Source organism: Hemiscyllium ocellatum, chromosome 19 (genome assembly GCF_020745735.1).
Source record: "Hemiscyllium ocellatum isolate sHemOce1 chromosome 19, sHemOce1.pat.X.cur, whole genome shotgun sequence".
Lineage (NCBI taxonomy): Eukaryota > Metazoa > Chordata > Chondrichthyes > Orectolobiformes > Hemiscylliidae > Hemiscyllium > Hemiscyllium ocellatum.
This window is the reverse complement of record NC_083419.1, coordinates 14,968,020-14,988,486: the sequence shown is the minus strand read 5'-3', so window position 1 is coordinate 14,988,486 and position 20,467 is coordinate 14,968,020. Positions and strand designations below refer to the sequence as shown.

General features: G+C 40.5%; 1 protein-coding gene across 2 annotated transcripts in view; it reads left to right on the top strand.

The window, feature by feature from the left end:
* LOC132824634 (epiphycan-like) overlaps positions 1-16,538 on the top strand; it is a 48,270-nt gene extending 31,732 nt beyond the window's left edge. For both annotated transcript variants that reach the window (XM_060839253.1, XM_060839254.1), the window contains exons 4-7: positions 7,174-7,332; positions 9,459-9,661; positions 10,942-11,037; positions 15,888-16,538. In XM_060839253.1, the coding sequence (XP_060695236.1) occupies positions 7,174-7,332; positions 9,459-9,661; positions 10,942-11,037; positions 15,888-16,055 (626 nt within the window). In that variant the 3' untranslated portion in view covers positions 16,056-16,538. The remainder of the gene's footprint in view (positions 1-7,173; positions 7,333-9,458; positions 9,662-10,941; positions 11,038-15,887) is intronic.
* Positions 16,539-20,467: the final 3,929 nt, after the last annotated feature.

Below are 20,467 nucleotides of genomic sequence, written 5' to 3'. Positions count from 1 at the left end.
CATCAAGTGCTCTTGCAAAATAGACTAAAATACCACCTGGCTTTCTCATTGATTGCTGCACCTGTATGTTAGCTTTCAGTGGCTCATGAACAAGAACACACAGGTCCCTTTGGCTATTAACACTCTCTTACTATTTATGAATTTCTGTTTTCTTAGCAAAGTGGATAACTTCACAGTTTTCAATACAAAACTCTATCTGCCTTGGTCCAGCCTATTCAACTCACAACTCACATTCCTACTTATTTTTGTGTCAGGAAATTTTGAAAATATTAAATGTAGTCTCCGCATTCAAATCATTGATATAGATTATGAATAGCTGGAGCTCCAGCATTGATCCTCCTGGCACCTCACTCTCACTTGTACCATAAGAAAATCCCATTTAATTGTACTGTATTCTGTTTTCTTTCCATTATCCAGTTCTCAGTTACCTCCAATGCCATGTGCTCTAATTTTGTGCTCTAACCTCCTGTGTGGAATCTTATTGAAAAACGTCTTAAAATCCAAATGCAGCATATCCACTGATTCCTCCTTATTTATTCTGAGTTATATCCCAAAAAACCTCTAACAGCCTTGTCAATTATAATTTGTAAATCCATGTCAACTCTGCCCAATTCTCTTCATATTTTTTGAAGTGTCCAGTTATCACATCCTTTATAATAGATTATTCACCTGACTATTTTCGCTTCTTCTTGCTGTCCTAAATAGTGGGTTTATGTTTATTAACTTCCAATCTGCAGGAACTATTTCAGGATCAATAGAATTTTGGGAGATAACCATAACGCATCCATTATGCCTACATCCCCATCTTTCAATTCTCTGGGTGGCATGTAGATCATCAGGTCCCAGGGATTTATCTAATTTCAGTTCCAAGAATTTCTGCAAACTTCACTTATACTAATACTAAATGTTTCATTTTGTCATTCTCGGGAAAAATTCACAAGGATGTTGCTGGGGCTGGAGGGATTGAGCTGTTGGGAGAAACTGAATAGGCTATGGATAATTTCCCTGGAATGTTGGAGGCTGAGGGATGATCTTGGAGATTTATAAAATCATGAGGGGCATGGATAGGGTGAATAGCAAAAGTCCAGAACAAGAGGACATAGGTTTAGAGTAAGAGAGGAAAGATTTAAAAGGGACCTAAGGGGTAACCTTTTTACATAAAGGGTGGCGTTTTATGGAATGAACTGCCAGAGGAATTGGTGGCCGCTGGTAAAATTACAACATTTAAAAGATATCGGGACGGTTATATGAATAGGAAGGGTTAAAGGGATATGGTACAAATGCTGGGAAATGGGACTAGATTAATTTAGGATATCTGGTTGACATAAACGAGTTGGATCACCGGGTCTGTCTCCATGCTGTACAGCTCTATACTCCATTGGTTATTTAGTATTTCTGGGAAATTTTTTGTACCTTCCTTCACAAAGTATTTGTTTATATTCTCTACCATTTCCTAACTCCTCATTATAAACTGTCCTGCTTTGCCTGGAAAGGGCCTTAGAGTCATAGAATCATAGAGATGTACAGCACAGAAACAGACCCTTCGGTCCAACTCATCCATGCCAACCAGATATCCCAACCCAATCTAGTCCCACCTGCCTGCACCCAGCCCATATCCCTCCAAATCCTTCCCATTCATATACCCATCCAGATGCCTTTTAAATGTTGCAATTGTACCAGCCTCCACCACTTCCTCTGGCAGCTCATTACATATGCCCTCTGCATGAAAAGGTTGCCCGTCAGGTCTCTTATATCTTTCCCTTCTCACCCTAAACCTATGCCCTCTAGTTCTTTTGGAAGAGACTTTATCTATTTATCATATCCATGCCCGTCATGATTTTATAAACCTCTATAAGATCACCACTCAGCCTCCGACGCTTCAGAGAAAACAGCCCCAGCCTATTCAACTCTCCCAATACCTCAAATCCTCTAACCCTGGCAACATCCTTGTAAATCTTTCTGAACCCTTTCAAGTTTCACAACATGTTTCCGATAGGAAGGAGACCAGAATTGCACGCAGTATTCCAAAAGTGGCCTAACCAATGTCCTGTACAGCCGCAACATGACGTCCCATTTCCTGTACTCAATCCTCTGACCAATAAAGGAAAGCATAACAAACGCCTTCTTCACTATACTATCTACCTGCAACTCCACTTTCAAGGAGCTATGAATCTGCACTCCAAGGTCTCTTTGTTCAGCAACATTGTCTCGGACCTCACCATTAAGTGTATAAGCCTTGCTAAGATTTGCATTCTCAAAATGCAGCACCTCGCATTTACCTAAATTAAACTCCATCTGCCACTTATCAGCCCATTGGCCCATCTGGTCAAGATTCCGTTGTAATCTGAGGTAACCTACTTCGCTGTCCACTACACCTCCAAGTTTGGTGTCATCTGCAAACTTACTAACTGTACCACGTATGCTCACATCCAAATCATTTATATAAATGTAGTGGACCCAGCACCGATCCTTGTGACAGTCTGAAAATCAACACTCCACCACCACTATTTGTTTTCTACCTTTGTGCCAGTTCTGTATCCAAATCCAAATTCCATGAGATGTAATCGTGTCTCCCATGGGGAACCTTGTTGAACGCCTTACTGATTATTTGTATTTTTCTTTGCTAATCTATTCCTTATTACATACCTTTGGAAACTTCATTTTGTACTGGTTTATTTTTATATAATATTTCACGTTTCTTTATCAGACTTTTGTTTCTTCCCTGCTGAATATGAAGATACTCCCAATCCTCAGACTAAGACTATAAGACCACAAGAATTAGGAACAGGCCATTTGTCCATTGAGCCTGCTCTGCCATTCAATAAAATCATGGCTGACTGGTACTCTTCATATCCACTTTCCTGACCTTTCCCCATAACCTTGATGCCCCTACTAATCAAGGATCTATCTATCTACCTCATCCTTAAACATACAGAAGAACTCTACACCATAGCTCCCTGTGGCAAGGAGTTCCAAAGACTCAGAACCCTGATAGAAGAAATTCCCCCTCATCTCAGTCTTACATTGACATCCCTTTATTTTAAGACTATGTCCTCTAGTCCTAGACTTTCCCACAATGGGAAACATCCTCTCAGCATTTACCCTGTCAAGCCAAAGAGTGATACAGCCATAGAGTTATACAGCATGCAAACAGACCCAACAGTCCAAATCATCCATGCAGACCAAGTTTCCCAAATTAAACTAGTCCCATTTGCCTGTTTTTGGCCCATATCCGTCTAAACCTTTCCTATTTTATGGACCTGTCCCAATGTCTTTTAAATATTTTAATGGTACCTGCACCTACCACTTCCTCAGGCAGTACCTTCCACATACAAGCCACCCTCTGTGTGCAAAAAAGGCCTCTTAAAAATCCTATATATTTCAATGAGATCACTTCATGCTTCTAAACTCTTGTAAGCAGAGTAGACGTGCTACATTTTTGGCACTTTATAAGCCTTTTCATTTGATCCAGTATAATCATTAACTTCTCTTGTTAGCAATAGTTGAATCACCTTTACTGCTGTGTTTTTCTACTCATTGGAATGCAACTTTGTTATGGACTGTGTGGTAATCCTTCCCCTGACTTAAATGACTTCCTGCACCACAATTCAAATTGCTCATCCTGCCTGCAGAAACTATTGTTGTCCATGTAGGCTGCAAGAACCTCAAACCTTTTGGATTTAAGTGATTTGTGCTGTAAATAAAGTGCAATAGTGATGTGTATACCCCCTGTAGAATGTTTCTACTACTTAGTATATGTTTTCACATTGATTATGTGGATCTCTTGATCAACTGAAATATTCGATCAACTGGTATGCTCCTGGTCCCGTAGGTGCCAGTTAATAAAAAGTTTGCTGTATCTACAAAATGCATGCAGAAATTCATCAAAGATCCTTAGACATCTTGAAAAACCACAACTACTTCCAGCTGGAAGGACAGGAGCAGCATATATATGGGAACACTGCCAACTGCAAGTTCCTCTCCAAACTACACAAAATCCTGACTTGGAGAAACATCGCCATTTCTTTAATATCGCATCGTCAAAATCCTGGAATTCCCTCCTTCAGGGCATTGTGGATCTACCCACAGCACATTGACTGCAGCAGTTCAAGAAGGAAGCTCACCACCATTTTTTTCAAGGGGATGATCAATAAAATGCTGGCACAGCCAGCGATGTCCATGTCCACGAGTAAATTTTTTCAAAATTTCCTCCTTCGCTCAATAACATTTGACTCCCTTGTTAGTCAAGAATTTATCTACCTCTGCCTTCAAAATATTCAATGATCATAGATTTCATCACCTCAGTATTCCTAGCCGCTGAAGTGCTTTTGTAGCCACTGTATTTATATGGAGAGTTCAGCTGAGTTTCTGGTCAACAGTGATCCCTAGGATGTTGAGAATGGGGGATTCAGTGGTGATAAAACCATTGAATATCAAGGGGTGATTGTCTCTTACTAGGAGATGGTCATTGCATGGCATTTTCATGACACGAATGTTGCTTGCCACTTGTCAGCTCAAGCCTGGATTTTATCCTGATCTTGAAGCATTTGAACATGGACTGCCTCAGTATCTGAGGCATCGTGAATAGTGCTGAACATTGTACAATCATTGGCGAACATCCCCCACACTTCTGACCTTATGATGGAGGGGAGCTCATTTATGAAATAGCTGAAGATGGTTGGGCTTAAGACACTATGCTGGGGAACTCCTGCAGAGATGCCCTGCACCTGAGATAACTCCAACAACCATAACCATCTTCCTATAATGAGGTCTGGAGTTGAGTGGCCTTGGCAAAACCCAAACTGGACACCACTGAGCAGGGCTGCTTAATAGCATTTTTGATGACACATTCCAATACTTTACTGATGGCTGAGAGTACAGTGATCGGGTGGTTATTGGCTGAGATGGATTTCTCCTGCCTTTTATGTACGTGGGCAATTTTCCACATTGTTAGGTGGATGCCAGTAGTATAACTATACTGAAAGAGGTTGGCTAGAGGAGCAACGAGTTCTGAAGCACAGATCTTCAGTACTACTGCCTTTGTAGTCTCCAAGGCCTCCATTGTTTTTTGATACCATGTGGAGTGTATTAAGTTTGTTAAGACTGGCACATGTGATGCTTGGAACTACTAGAGGAGACTGAGATAGATCATCTATTTGACACTTCTGGTTGAAGATTGCTGCAAATACATCAATCTTATTTTTTGCACTTATGTTTTGGGCTCTTTTAATATTGATAGTTTGGAGAAGAGAGGGGGAAGTATAGAATTTCAACTATATTAATTTATAGTTCAGCAGGACTATCAAAAATGTTGTTCTGCTGAACTCACAAGCACCAGCATTAACATTGTTAGCACTAGCACATTTTACACATTGAAAATTATTTGTTGTGAATCCAGTGTGAATCCACAGTTGTTACTATAATAATTCAGTCATCTCAATTACTCCAAATTAAGAAGTTAGATTGCATAAACTGGATAACTTACTGATAAACTTTTGACACCACTGTAATATGATGGATATCTAACAATGATGAGTCAAAATACAGAGGGGAAATTGAGGGCTTGGTTATGTGGCGCAATGAGAACAACATCTCTCTCAACATCAGCAAAACTAAATAACTGATCAGTGACTTCAGGATGAAAGGATGAGAACATGCCCTCATCTACATCAACAGAACTAAGTTGAGAGGGTGCAGAGCCTCAAGTTCCTTGGAGTAATGATAACCAACAAACTGTCCTGGACTTCCCATGTAGATGCAACAGTCAAGAAGACACAACAATGCCTCTTCTTCCTCAGCCAACTCAGGAAATTTGGCATATCCATCAGGACATCTCCAGATGCACCATTGAAAGCATACTGTCTGGGTACATAATGGCCTGGTATTGCAACTGCTCTGCCCATAAGAAACTACAGAAGGCGGTGTGTACAGCTCAGATCAACACAGTAGCCAACCTTCCATTCAAGGACTCCATTTACACAGCCTGCTGCCGTGGAAAGGTTGCCAACATCATTAAAGACCCATCGCATCCCGGTAATGATATCTTACAACCTCTCTCATCAGGCAGAAGATACTGAAGCCCTCCCCGGCTGTTATTGGACTGATGAGTGGACTTTCTAGCCTCAAATAATGCTGATCTTCCTAACATTGATCTCACCTAACACACCTGTACAATGTAACCTGTATGCCTCTTTCTCAGTCTTTTTGATCTGTACATTCTTGCTTACTATGATCGGCCTTCACTGGTCTTAAACAAAGCCTTTCATGGTACTTTGGTACACATGACAATAAATAAATCAAATCAATCATATCCACTGGTCTTGGATCCATGTACTTTATTCCCTTAGAGAGTAAATATCTATTTATAACAGATTTAGCATTATTAATTGACCTAAAATTGATTACTTTGATTACTTTGTGGAAGCGTGATTCTCTTGAATTAAAATAAAATTTGTTGGAGGAACTCAGCAGGTTTAGCAGGGTCTGTGGAGAGAAAGCAGCATTAACGTTTGAGTCCAGTGTTTCTTTTTTAGAACAGGCCTTTAGTTTCTTCAGAATTGCCTTGCTCTGGTTTTAAGATTTTGTCAACTATGTAGCTTCACTGTCAGTAGCATTTCTCTTTATCTGCCCTCAACACACCTTTAAAAATCCTAAAATCCTGAACCAAATGGCCCCTTGAACGCTTCTGTTCGCAGGCATACAAATCCAGTTTATGTAATCTCACTTCTTAATTTGAAGTAATTGAGGCGACTGAATTATTATAGTAACAACCATGGATTCACACTGGATTCACAACAAATAATTTTCAATGTGTAAAATGTGCTAGTGCTAACAATGTTAATGCTGGTGCTTGTGAGTTCAGCAGAACAATATTTTTGATAATCCTGTTGAACTATAAATGGCGTTTGTTTATAATTTGGCAACACAGTCATGGGTGATCAGGGAGTGCAGTGGGGGGCCGAGGACGCTTCTTTGGGGGGCTCCAGTGTTGAGTGTTATTGTGAGTTAAGATACAGTCAGGTGTAATCCCACTGAATGACAGAGTAGATTTGAAAAGCTTCCTGGCCTACTTACTGTTCCTATCAGGGAATACTATTTATTGAACAATATTATTGTTCAAGGGTCAAGAGTATAACTTCAACGGCAATATTTATTTTCTGGTTTATCTCTCAGGTCTTCCAACCTGCCTTCTCTGTACCTGCCTGAGTGGATCTGTTTACTGTGATGATACAGATATCAAAAACATACCTGCTCTCCCCAAGGATACCACTCACTTTTATGGACGGTTCAACAAGCTCACCAACATAAAGAAAGGAGATTTTTCTGGGCTAAGTATGACAATGTGAACGTTCAGCCTTATTATTATAGAAAGGAAAGACAATGTTAATTTCTTTGTGTGGAACATGTGTTCTTGTTCTATTTTGGAAATCTTGCGCGACCATCAGATTGCTTTGCTTGGTTGCAGTATAATGAGAGTAAAAATGTGAATGTAAACAAAGTAAAGTTTTGAGTGCAGGAGCTCATAACATTTGCTATAACTGATGTAAATGGAGTTAAGATACAAATCAGGTGATAATATCCACAGTCCACAAGGAATCATGGATATCTCATTCTGTTAGAGAGAGACAAGTGGCTACATAGCTTGGGGAGTGACACTTCATATTAAGCATAGGCAGAAAAGGAGGCAGCCACATGAATAACATGGAAATAGAATGTGGAGATCCTGGTATTGGACTGGGATGGGCAAAGTTTAAAATCACGCAACACCAAATTACAGTCTAACAAGTTTATTTGAAAGTACAAGCTTTTGGAACGCTGCTCCTTTGTCAGGTAGCTAGAAGATTGAAGACACACCATGAATGTTATGTAGCATTACATTTTAGCCATTTGGCCAATTGAGCTGGCTGACTGCCACAACTCAGCCCTGGTCCAACTGAACTGTGACTACATGTTTTCAAGATATTGAAAGGTACAGTTACAGCATATACAGATAATCTTCTTTTGTCATTGGAGAAGCTACTTAAGGGGCATAATCTTAAAATTATGGTCATCAACTCAAGAAAGAAACTAGGAAACACTTCAGTGCACAACAGTTGGTAGAAATATGCAATTCCTTTCACACAAAAACACAATAGCTTGTAGATCTCTTCGTAATGTTAAATTGGTTGTTAATAGATTTTACTCACCTAAGGCCATTGGGTATAGAGTTAATATCCAGATCAGGTGCAATTCCATTAAATAACAGAACTTGAAGGCTTGAAGAGCTATCTGGCCTGACTGCATGGGTTTCAGGGATTAAATGGCAGGCTCCTGTTGTTATGATCCTAAAAGAACATCATGGAGGCAGCATAGTCTTAAGATTTGAGCCAGGTCATTCATTGGTTGTAACAACTCAGGAAGCCTTACTGTAAGGGATTTATTGATTATTGTTGAACACTAAAATAGAGCCATTGCTTGTGGCATACAAAAGCTAGTCCCAGTCTGAAACAGATGGTTCTGCAGATCCATCCTTGAGTCTGCTTCGTAATGCTCTAGGATGATGAGTTCCACTGGGCAGGCCATTGCCTGTTACCAAGGGAACGCAGACTCAGCGGGAAATTGATATGTAGAGGCCAGTGGAAAAGCTGTTAAAGTTGGGGATAGGGAGGGACAGTGGCAGGGGTTCTCAACTGAAAATGTCAGAACTCAGATTGACTCAATTCTGTGTATCGCTGCTGGAGACAGTGTTACTGAATACTCTTGTCACTTTTCTTAGACCCACAGAATCATCAAAATTAAGGAGGTATGCAGGGTTGTAATGTGGAACAAGGAAGCAGGGTTGGATGTGGCATGGAAGGAGAAAATTCAGGAAGCAAAGAGAAAGGTCAGGAGCTCTACAACAGGGAGAAAGAGTTACATAAATGTCCATACTTGGCATGGTAACTCTGATTACATATAATATTGCAAATGTGTAATCTATTCTTTTTAGAAGCGCATTATCTTAGGTTAAAACTAATGACTGTAGATGCTGGAAACCAGATTCTGGGGTAGAGTGGTGCTGGAAAAGCACAGCAGTTCATGCAGCATCCGAGGAGCAGGAAAATCGACGTTTCGGGCAAAAGCCCTTCATCAGGAATACAGGATGATGAAGGATTTTTGCCCAAAACGTCGATTTTCCTGCTCATCGGATGCAGCCTGAACTGCTGTGCTTTTCCAGCACCACTCTACTCCAGCGCATTATCTCAGTATTACGCCGAGTTCAAATTTCACATTACAAATTGCTTACTTCGATCAGGCAACTGTTAGGACTATATGGATATTAACAGAGGGCTATTATGTTTATTATTTGTTTCCAAGTTTATTAATTGTGAGTAATGATCATCTTAGATCACTGAAAGTCAATTGACACAACAAGTAATAGAATTATTATGGTATTATTTGTTCCTAAATATATTAATTGCAAATAATTATCATCCTAGATCACCTAAAGAGGATTGATGTGACAGGTAATAGGATTTCTTCAATTGATGAAGATGCTTTAAGGCAGTTGCCTGAACTGGTTGATCTGATGGTTGCTTCAAATGAACTTGTGCAGCTTCCAGAGCTACCCAAAACTATGGTCAGCATTGATGCCAGTTACAATAAACTGAACAGCAGTGGGATAAAAAATGAAGCATTCAAAGTAAGACCCATCATTATACACTTTAGTACATGCTTTTTGACAAATGTCTTGCATGGTCAACTTTCAAATATGGATGCAAGGTCTAATTAGTTTGAGAGTTGATTGAACTTCTTTAATACAGCAGATCATTGGTCCTTTAATATTGCAGATATGTTTCTTTAAAAATCTTTTTCGTCTATACACACTTCTTTACACGGTGTGGTTATTTTTTTCATGTGTTTTTCATACTATTTGTGTTAATTTTCTCATTTATGAGTGCCATTATAAAGTAATTTACCTATTAAACTATGTTGTAGTTATTACCCGATCACAAATACTTTTTGGAGTAGCTTTCAGAGCAGTTTGTGACAGGTTAGTGCATTCCTTGTTTTGTTTTCCCCAAATAGAAAGCAGAAGAAGCAAGCAGAAGAACTAGGGCAATTTTTTTCAATCACTTAAGTTTTGTTTTATGGTAAATATTTGCTCTCAAATCCACTTCATATAGATATGGTCCTGACCCTGTCTTAATGAGGGTAATTCAGAATCTGGGAAATAGCATAAAGTAAGTGATATAAATTTAGCTGCCCATAATATAGCTGCCCTGAAGGGGCTCTTAGGGTGAAGCAGTAGTGTCCCTATCTGTAGTCCAAGAAACCCCAGTTTAAGTCCCACTTGCTCCAGGAATAAGAGCTCTGGATAGGTTGATTAAAAATACCTATATCTATCGTGATCAAACTCAACAGTAATAAAATTTGGATTGTTGTTATTTTAATCAACATGTTATGAGACACCTTGAGGGCAGGTGGGATAGAACTCAAACCCCTAGGTTTGTACATATTTTTAGTTAACTGTTCAGACATGTTATGATACACATCTGCAGCAGAGGAGACTTCAGACTACAGCTTTTTGCATAGTGCTGGTTAAAGGATTATCTTGATTTTGCTTTTGTTATTCTATTCACATAATTTAATGTTACATACCAAAATGCTAGTGAGCTCTTGTACTTTGTGGCTGCAATCCAATTCAGGGCAGTCTAAAGAAAATTCTCCAATTACATTAACCTTCAACTTTATGAATTTTAAAGCAAAATTGCTGTTTGGTGAGAACTCCACAACGGTAAAAACTGAAGCTTTCATAATCTTGCACTTAGGAATTGGTTAGATGTTCTTTGCTCCCAGTATCAATCTCAAACATAGATGACAGTCTCTGCAATTTTCCCATCACATTGTTTTCATTGGTAATGTTCAATAATTGGTGATTCTTTGTTTCTCATTGTTCCTTCTTTTCTTTTGAATTCACAGGACATGAATAACCTTGAATACCTATATCTAGCTGGCAATTCACTGAATTATGTTCCACTTCCTCTGCCTGAGAGCCTTCGTTCCATTAACCTACAGGTATAACACACACCACTCAAGTTGTTTATATATTATGCTAAACCTGATAACCTAATATTTCCACATCCTCCAAAAATAACACAGCTAGGGACCAGGTGTCAAATTCAAGTATCAGCTTAGGAAATTTAGCAAAACATATAGGGAGATGCCAATAGACTAATAATCAAGAGACCATAAACATGAGTTCAAAGTTCAAATCTCACCATGACAGCTGGTGAAATATAAATTCAATTAACAAAAATCTTGAGGAGAAAGCTAGTATCAGTAATGGCAACCATAAAACTATCATCAATTGTCATTACAAAAAAAACTGACACACTTATTCCATTCAGGAAAAAAAATCTGCCATCTTTTCCCGGCCTGACCTACATGTGACTCTAGACTCTAATAATATGGTTGACTCTTAACTGTCCTCTAAAATGGCTGGCAAAAAGTTTTCAGTTCAATGGCAATTAGAGAAGGGAAATACATACTGACTTTACCAGTGATGCCCTCATCCCATGAAAGAATAAAGAAAAACATGTTATATTGCTCAGTGTGAATCTAGAGAGCAGTCCATAAACAGAGAAAGAAAGAGAGAAAATACTGCTCAGTTAAATACTGTTCCATTTTCCTCACTTATTTCAAATCTCAGTGACCAATAATTCTCCTAGCGTACCACATCAATAATAGGATAGATGCCTGCCTGCCCATCACTTCAAACTTCCATACATATACCGACTTCAAATAGTTTAGCTGTTACACAAACAAATAAACATACCATATGTAGCATCAATAATATTCTCATTCTGCTAATCATATAATGATAATTCTTACACCTTTTAATTATACATATGTTCCATACATTGTAGAAGAGCATAGGAAATACAGTAGACTATATCCAGCCCAATCAAGCCTGTTTCACTGTTCATATTGATTCTGGCTGATACTTGGCCTTACCTCTACTTTCTCACCTACTGCCTGTATCCCTTGATTCTCTAAGACACTAAAGATCTCTGTCTAAGCCCTATAAGTATCTAATAATGAAGTATCCACAACCTTTGGAGTCAGAGAATTCCAAAATTCAGAACAATTTGAGTAAAGAAACACTCATCTCAGTCCTAAACGAGTAAATCACAGAAGATCCTAAGGAATCTTGACAGGATGGATTCTGAGAGGATATTGTCCTTTACTGGAGAGAATCATGTGACAATTTTACGACAGAAATTAGGTCAATTTTTTTTTCTCTCAAAAGACTGTCAATCAGTGAAATTCTCTTCCCCAGAGAGCAATGCAGGCTGGATCTTTGAAGCAAAGTCAGATGGGTTTTGACGAATAATGAGTCATGGGTTCTTGAGGGGAGACAGAAAAATGGAATTATGACTACAACCAGATCAACTACAATCTTATTAAATGTCACAACAGGATTGAAGGGCTGAAAGGCCTTTATCCTGCTTCTAAATCTTACGTTCCTATGATCTGCCTCTTACCTTGAGACTCTGTTCCTCTTTTCTAGATTTATCAGTGATGGGAAACAACTTTTCAGTATCTACCCTATGTTATCATCTTTAGGGCAATCAATAACTTTAAAAAAAAATCAAATGCTCAGTTATTAACGGAAAGAGTTACACCACTTGATTTCATATTTCAAGCAAACTTTTACGGTATTGGGAAGTAAATACTACTAACTTGATGCTTTATTTCATAACATTTATTCTATGTGCCCAGAAATCTCAACAGGTTACCTTCCATTCAAATTTTATTTTCCCCCAAGAGTTCTCCTATACAGTACACGATCTTGAGCAATTCTCTACTTTTCCTGAATCGGGCGGGGGGCGAGGCAGGTCATGCCTCAGAAGCCTTTTTGAATTCTTTGAGGATGTGAAAAAGCACGTTGATGAGAGTAGAGCTGTGGATGTGCTGCACATAGATTTTAGTAAGGAGCTTGATAAAGTTCTCCATGGTAGGTTCATTCAGAAATTAAGGAGGCATGGGATACAGGGAAATTCTGTTGCCTAGATACAGAATTGGCTGGTCCATGGAAGACAGAGAGTGGTTGTAGATGGAAAGCATTTGGTCTGGATTTCGGTTACCAGTGGTGTTCCACAAGGATCTGTTCTCAGACCTCTGCTCTTTGTGATTTTTATAAATGACTTGGATGAGAAAGTGGAAGGGTGGGTTAGTAAGTTTGCTGATGACACAAAGGTTGGTGGAGCTGTGGATAGTGCGGAGGGCTGTTGTATGTTGCAACGGGACATTGACAGAATGCAGAACAGAGCTGATAAATGGCAGATGGAGTTCAACCGAGAAAAGTGTGAAGTGATTCAATTTGGAAGGTTGAATTTGAATTCAGAATACAGAGTTAAAGGCAGGATTCTTGGCAGTGTGGAGGAACAGAGGGATCTTGGGGTCTATGTCTATCAATCTCTCAAAGTTGCCATCCAAGTTAATAGGGTTGTTAAGAAGGCATATGGTGTGTTGGCTTTCATTCACAAGGGGATTGAGTTTAAGAGCCACAAGGTTACGCTACAGCTCTATACAGTCATGGTTAGACCACACTGGAATATTGTATTCAGTTCTGGTTGCCTAATTATAGGTAGGATGTGAAAGGTTTAGAGAGGGTGCAGAGGAGATTTACCAGGATGCTGCCCAGAATGAAGTGCATGTCTTATTAAAAAAAGGTTGAGGGAGTTAAGGCTATTCCGTTGGAGTGAAGAAGGCGACTTGAGGTGATAAGACGATGAGAGGCATAAATAGAGTGAGTAGTCAGAGAATTAGTCTTCTGGCTTAGGTATAAATGGCTATCACAAGTGGCCTAATTTTAAGGTGATTGGAGGAAGATTTAGGAGAGATGTCAAAGATTGGTTCTTTACACAGAGAGGTGTGGGTGCATGTAATGCACTACCACTTGTAGAAGTATCATCAGATACATTTGGGACACTTAAGTGACTCTTGCATAGGCATATGGATGATAGTAAAATGAAGGGATGTAGGTTAGTTTGATCTTAAGAGTAGGATAAATGGTTGGCACAACAGTGAGGGCCAAAGGGCCTGTACTGTGCTGTACTGTTCTATGTTCTAAGTCTCAGGATAACAGAAGGAGAAATTATTTCACTCAAAGGATTGTGAAATTTCCACCCCAGAGAGATCTGAAATCTTCATCATTGAATAAATTTAAAGCCAGAAGAGTCAAGCTTTTGGTCCCTTGGGAGACCAAGGGATATGAGGAGTGAAATAACTCTGTAGTGGCTGGTATTCCATCAGCAAATCACCTTTTATTTACTCGTGCATAGTAATTTACTCTCAGCCAGCTCCTTCAGAGCCAGCTCTCAGAGTAAGCGGAACCTCTGACACTACTGTTTATTTTTTTTATTTTATTTTTTTCTTTTTTTAAAAAAATAAATTAATCCCCATACTAACTGCGGTAGTGCTTATTTTTCCACAGCATCCATGGTGTGTGTGTGCAGGTGTGAGACACAGTGAGAGACACAAAGTGCACGAATCTTTATTCAATTTCCACCACCAGGAAGATAGGAAAACACCCGAGTGGCCAGTGACAAGCAGTGCCCTTCACGTCAAAAGGCAATGCTGTGTGATCAAACAGTGAAGGGGAGGGCAGGGACTAAATCAAAATAGAGTTGGGAGGGGGAAATAATGCACTCCACTCCCTGTGGCGCCCACCTCTCCCTGAACAACTCCAGGGTGTTGGACACTCCTGTTTATTTTGTTTTTCTCCATTTTTTCCGAGGACAGTCCTTGCACATGCACATACTGACACTGACACTAATCCAGCTCTCAAAAGAAAGCACCCTAGTGGCCAGTGAGAATCTCCTGTTTATTTTTTCTTTTTTTTATTAACCCCCACACTACCGCCTAACTGCGGTAGTGCTTATTTTTCTACAGCATTCATGGTATGTGTGTGCAGGTGTGAGACACAGTGAGAGACACAAAGTGCACAAACCTTTATTCAATTTCCACCACCAGGAAGATAGGAAAACACCCGAGTGGCCAGTGACAAGCAGTGCCCTTCACATCAAAAGGCAATGCTGTGTGATCAAACAGTGAAGGGGAGGGCAGGGACTAAATCAAAATAGAGTTGGAGGGGGAAATAATGCACTCCACTCCGTGCGGGGCCCACCTCTCCCTGAACAACTCCAGGGTGTTGCACATTCCTGTTTTTTTTTTCCGCATCAAAGGGCAATGCTCTGTGATCAACCTCCTGGTTAAATTTTTTTTTCTTTTTTTTCTTTTTTTTAGATTTTTTTTCTTATTAAATCCCACACTACCGCCTAACAGCGGTAGTGCTTATTATTTTTATCCCCAGCACCCATGGTGTGTGTGCAGCTGTGAGACACAGTGAGAGACAAGGTGTACAAATCTTTATTCAATTTCCACCACCAGGAAAAGTAGGAAAACACCCGAGTGGCCTGTGACAAGCAGTGCCCTTCACGTCAAAAGGCAATGCTGTGTGAACAAACAGTGAAGGGGAGGGCAGGGACTAAATCAAAATAGAGTTGGAGGGGGAAATAATGCACTCCACTCCCTGCGGCGCCCACCTCTCCCTGAACAACTCCAGGGTGTTGCACATTCCTGTTTATATCAGTCAGCCAAGGCTCCCTGATTGGATCAGATTAACAGCCTCAGTTGGGGAACTCGTATTCTTTGAGGTCCACCTGGCTGACCTCTACAGAGAGCAGATAGAAAATGGCATTGAAGCCCAAGATCAGCGGCTGATCACATTGAATACAAGGGCCAGAAAATTGCAACTTTGTACATTTTTCACCGTACTCCTGTATTATTTGTACTTGAGTACACGTGACAATAAAACCTTATTCTATTAAACTAAAGTGCCATTTTTCTCATCTTTTCAGAACAACAATGTTCGGCAGATTAATGACGACACTTTCTGTAACTCAAAGGACATACATTATGTTCGCAAGGCACTGGAGCTCATTCGACTGGATGGAAATCCCATTAATCTTAGCAAAACACCTAGTGCCTATATCTGTCTCCCACACGTGCCCTATGGCAATTATTAAAGATCTCCATTTCTATTCCCAGTGTACACAAAAGAAATCACAGTGGGCCAAAGCCTTTTACTATTGTGCTTAGGATTTTCAACAGCAAATACTTCCTTTTCAATGAATCTGATTAAATGCTATATTCATGGTATTTCTCTTGTTCTAATGAGTGATTGAATCATTTCTGTAAAGGAAGAACATATTCAACTATTTGAAATGTTCGGCAGTAAAGCAAGAGGAAAGAAAAGTTGTAAATGTTTAATAAGAAAACCTACTTCGAAATCCAATCTGTATTGAATCTGCCAAATAAAATAAATATGATCTGGTTAAAAAAACATTTTGTTATTCGTTAAGCAATATATGTGCTCCATCAATGCATTTTCAACTTACCTTCATGTTATAAGCCTGATGCTATAAAAAGAAAAATTTATTTTGCCTTTCCATTTCTTTGAAGCATTTAACATTATTGTTAGATTTATAATGAACCCCGTCTGCCTTGTAAACATTATTCCTAATTGTACTTGCAGCATGAATAAATGTCTCATTAATGTTATTTTTAAAGCCTCTTAATATGAAAAATATTGAATTTTGTTGTATCCTACAGGAAAAAATATAAAACTTAGTTGTAACTACACAATGGTAACACAATAATCATCAGGATGAACTTTTTGGTGTTGATTAAGGTGGGACAAGCAAGCTGAAACAACAGTAAAACGTATTTGTGGTAATCATTTCTTTGATTTGCATTTTTAAAACCCACCACTGATGTGGAATCTAGCTTATGATGTTAAGTTCATTCATTTATTTATGTAAATTAAAATTTAAAACATTTTGTTTAACTATTAGGTCTCATTTAACTGCTTTCTTGATCTAAAATACACTGCAATTTGAGCCAGAGCAGCAAAACTGCAATGGACGAATAGTATTTGAGGCAGGTGGGTGCATGGTTATTGATGTATATTTTGTTCCACAAATCCAGACGACACAAGTTTCAGTACAATGGTAGATGCTTTATTTTTGGATAGCCGGTGAGAAATTCTCAATGTCCCCAGAAGCAGTCATGTGTCAACTTGTGGTGACACTTCTCCACAATACTCTGCTTTACACACAAAGACAGTATTTTTTATAGGAATTAAACAAAAAGTCTATCAGTCATATGATCGATTGCCGTTACATAGTTTAAAATCGGCAATTATAAACTTACAAAGCGGGTGAATGTCGATGTCCTATGATAACAAGTGAATGGATTACAGGGACTGATTATTGTGTTCTTCATGATCATGTGTTGATGGGAAGAGAGTAAAACAGAAGGATTTTGCCTGTTCTTAATGAGGGATTCACATAGCTAAGCTAATACAGAGGGGAAACAAGATAATGGAAGCAGGAGGCAGTTTAATAGGGTTGTGGCCAAGGCGATCAGTCATTTCTGGGAAGGTCAAATACCTTTGCCTGAGGCTGCAGAGGAATCCACATGTGTGCCTCCAGTGAATTCCTTCTCTAAGATTCAGTCAGCCTCCTCCCTACTGAGATGTTCTGTCTATTCTGTAAGAGGACAGACATGCAATTGATATTGTGGTGAGTCTCTTTGGTAGTGGAATGTTTAACCCTTGGGCCCCAGTATGCCTTTAAAGAGAAGTAAAACATGAAACTGATCCCTTTGTGGTTTTCTAACTTACTCATTCCCTCCTATTGATCATTCAATGATCAACAGGTCCACTCAGAGCCTATAGCGAAAACATTCAGACAACAGTGGCCATAAGCACCGCAGCATTAGAATGCAGGATATTACAAATAGTAATGTAATTCTGATATGTACTAGCAGGCCTCCCAGACCTCCGAGGATGCCCTCCAGTGACCACCCTTCCATGCCATTGCTAATCCCCTTGTCAATAGGTTGGACAGTCTGGATTTCCCATGTGATGTGTTTAGAGAGGTCAGTGATGTTAGTGGACTCGTCAGGGATATAGGTGCAGCACTCTGCCCCAATAATAGCACAGGTACCACCCTCCTTGGCTAGGAGGAAGTTCAGGGCCAAATGATTCTGGAGGGCCATAGTCCTAATTGCAAGCAGTTCTATGTTAATTTCAGGTAAAGCACTAGCCATATCATTGGCAACCCTTTCCTATATGGTCCCAAGCTAAGTTCTTTGGCATGCAAATAGACACCTGCCAGGGGAGAGAATATTCCCAACCAGGTGAGGAACCCATTGAGGGATCTTTTGGGTCTTGGGGTGAAGGTAAGTTGTCCAAAAAGCGAATGCAGGGTACAACATACCCCGTGTAACATGACCCCCTACAATCGGAGGGAAGCCCGGGTAGGCTTTTAACCGGCAAATAAAGTATGTGCCATTGTAAGCTGTCAAGGTGCAAACTGCAGCCCCCATCCCCGCAGCCTGGGAGCAGGGTTATTACAGAGGTGGCCTGAGGTTCTGTTTAAATTCTGAATAGGTTTGGCGCAGGGGATGGCAAAGGTGCATTCACTCGTTCCCATGAGTATCTTTAGAGGGCTTCCCTTCCCACCTGAAACAAATGGTGTAGTTAATGGTGTTGTTGAGAACAACAAGGGAGGGTGGCCTATGCGATTGTAATTAGGGCGATACCAGTCCCTGAATGAGGTCAGGTTATACACTGCCAACTGCCAATCCCATGCATCATCGGTGTTAGCAAGATCACTGGAAAGGCTTCGATGCAGTATCAATTCAGCCATTTCGTGCTAGCAGAAAGGTATGGGCCACAAAGGGATTCCCCCCTCCGCAACCCCCAAGAGGGGTGGCATGTGAGCACATAATCAATAGCGGGTGTCTCTCCCCATTACACGGGCTGTCTGATAGGTTGGTGCAAAAAGGTATTATGCCTAGGGGTATCAGTTTATAATCCATCTGTTCCCAAGGCCCCATTTCCAAAGTCACCAAAATCACAAGTATGGAAAACATCTTTGCCCTCAGTTGGTGTCGGCTTCCATGCTGATTCTTTTGCAGTTGGTTCTGTGTATCCACTGGGGCTGCCCTTGTACTTTCACAGCCGTGTGAGTGGTCAGCAGCACCTGGAATGGGCAGAAGTAGGTACTGGAGGTGCTGGAGATTAGAGTGATACTGGAAAAGCACAACAGGTTAGGCAGCATCTGAGGAGCAGGAAAATGTTGTGGTTCTGTTCGCCAAGCTGGGAATTTGTGTTGCAGATGTTTTGTCCCGTCTAGGTGACATCCTCAGTGTTGATATCAACAAACACATCGACCTGGACCCAATATACCGGCCACTGTAGCGGACAGCTGGAACTGACAACCGGAAGCGGCAGAGACAAACCACTATAAATGCCAGAGGAAACAACACAGAAGGACTTCACAGGAGACTCCCAAGCACTGAGGATGTCACCTAGACAGGGTACGAAACGCCTGCAACACAAATTCCCAGCTCAGCGAACAGAACCACAACAATGATCACCCGAGCTACAAATGATCTCACAAACTTTGAGCAGGAAAATCGACATTTTGGGCAAAAGCCCTTCATCAGGAAATCTGGAATGGTCCTTTCCATCTTGGTCCCAGCTTCTTTCGTTCCCAGTCCTTTATCAGGACGAAGTCCCCTGGCTCGGCAGCAGGGTAACCCTCTTCAGGCAGATCGTCACTCTCTCGGTAAGCCTGGCACACCTGCGAATCTAAACTTTGGAGAGATTTGGTTAGCCCCTGCAGATATGCCCTCACCTCCTCTCCCAGGGTGTTCATATCTAGTCTCTCAGGGACGGGGGCCTGGGGTGGAGGGTTTGGACTATCCCAGGTTCCCATGAGGTCCTCATGGGCTTCCCGTAAACCACCTCAGCAGAAGATCAACCAGTTTTGCTTGAAGGGGTAACCCTCACATGGAACAGGGCCAACGGTAGGACCTTTCACCAACTTAGGCTTGTTTCCTGTTTTAACTTTGCCAGCTTATTTTTTAGGGTACCATTTGTTTGTTCCACCACTCTAGTCGCTTTTAGGTAGTGTGTGCAGTGGAATTGTTGTTTTATTGCTAGCTCCCTGCAGATCCCCTGGTAAATTTTAGCCACGAAGTGTAGCCCATTGTCTCTGGGAGTCCATAGCGGGGAATTATTTCCTTCAACAATATTTTACCACTGTTGCAGCCATGTTGTCCCTTGTTGGGATTGCCTCAATCCATCAATTGAAGTCATTTACTATTACCAAACAATATTTATACCATTGTACCCTGGGTAATTCCATGAAATCTAGTTGTAGACAATTGACAGGTCCACCAGATAAGGGGGTAGTCCCAGAACCGCAAGGCATCCCTTTTCCAGCATTTGTCTTTTTGCAGATCAAGCATGCTTTGGCTCGTTTCTCAGCCATTGTTTTGGGCATCAGGGTGCCACCAGGTTTGCAGCAAAGTGCTGACCATTCCCTCCCTGCCTGGGTGTGTACAGTTATGGACATAATCCACC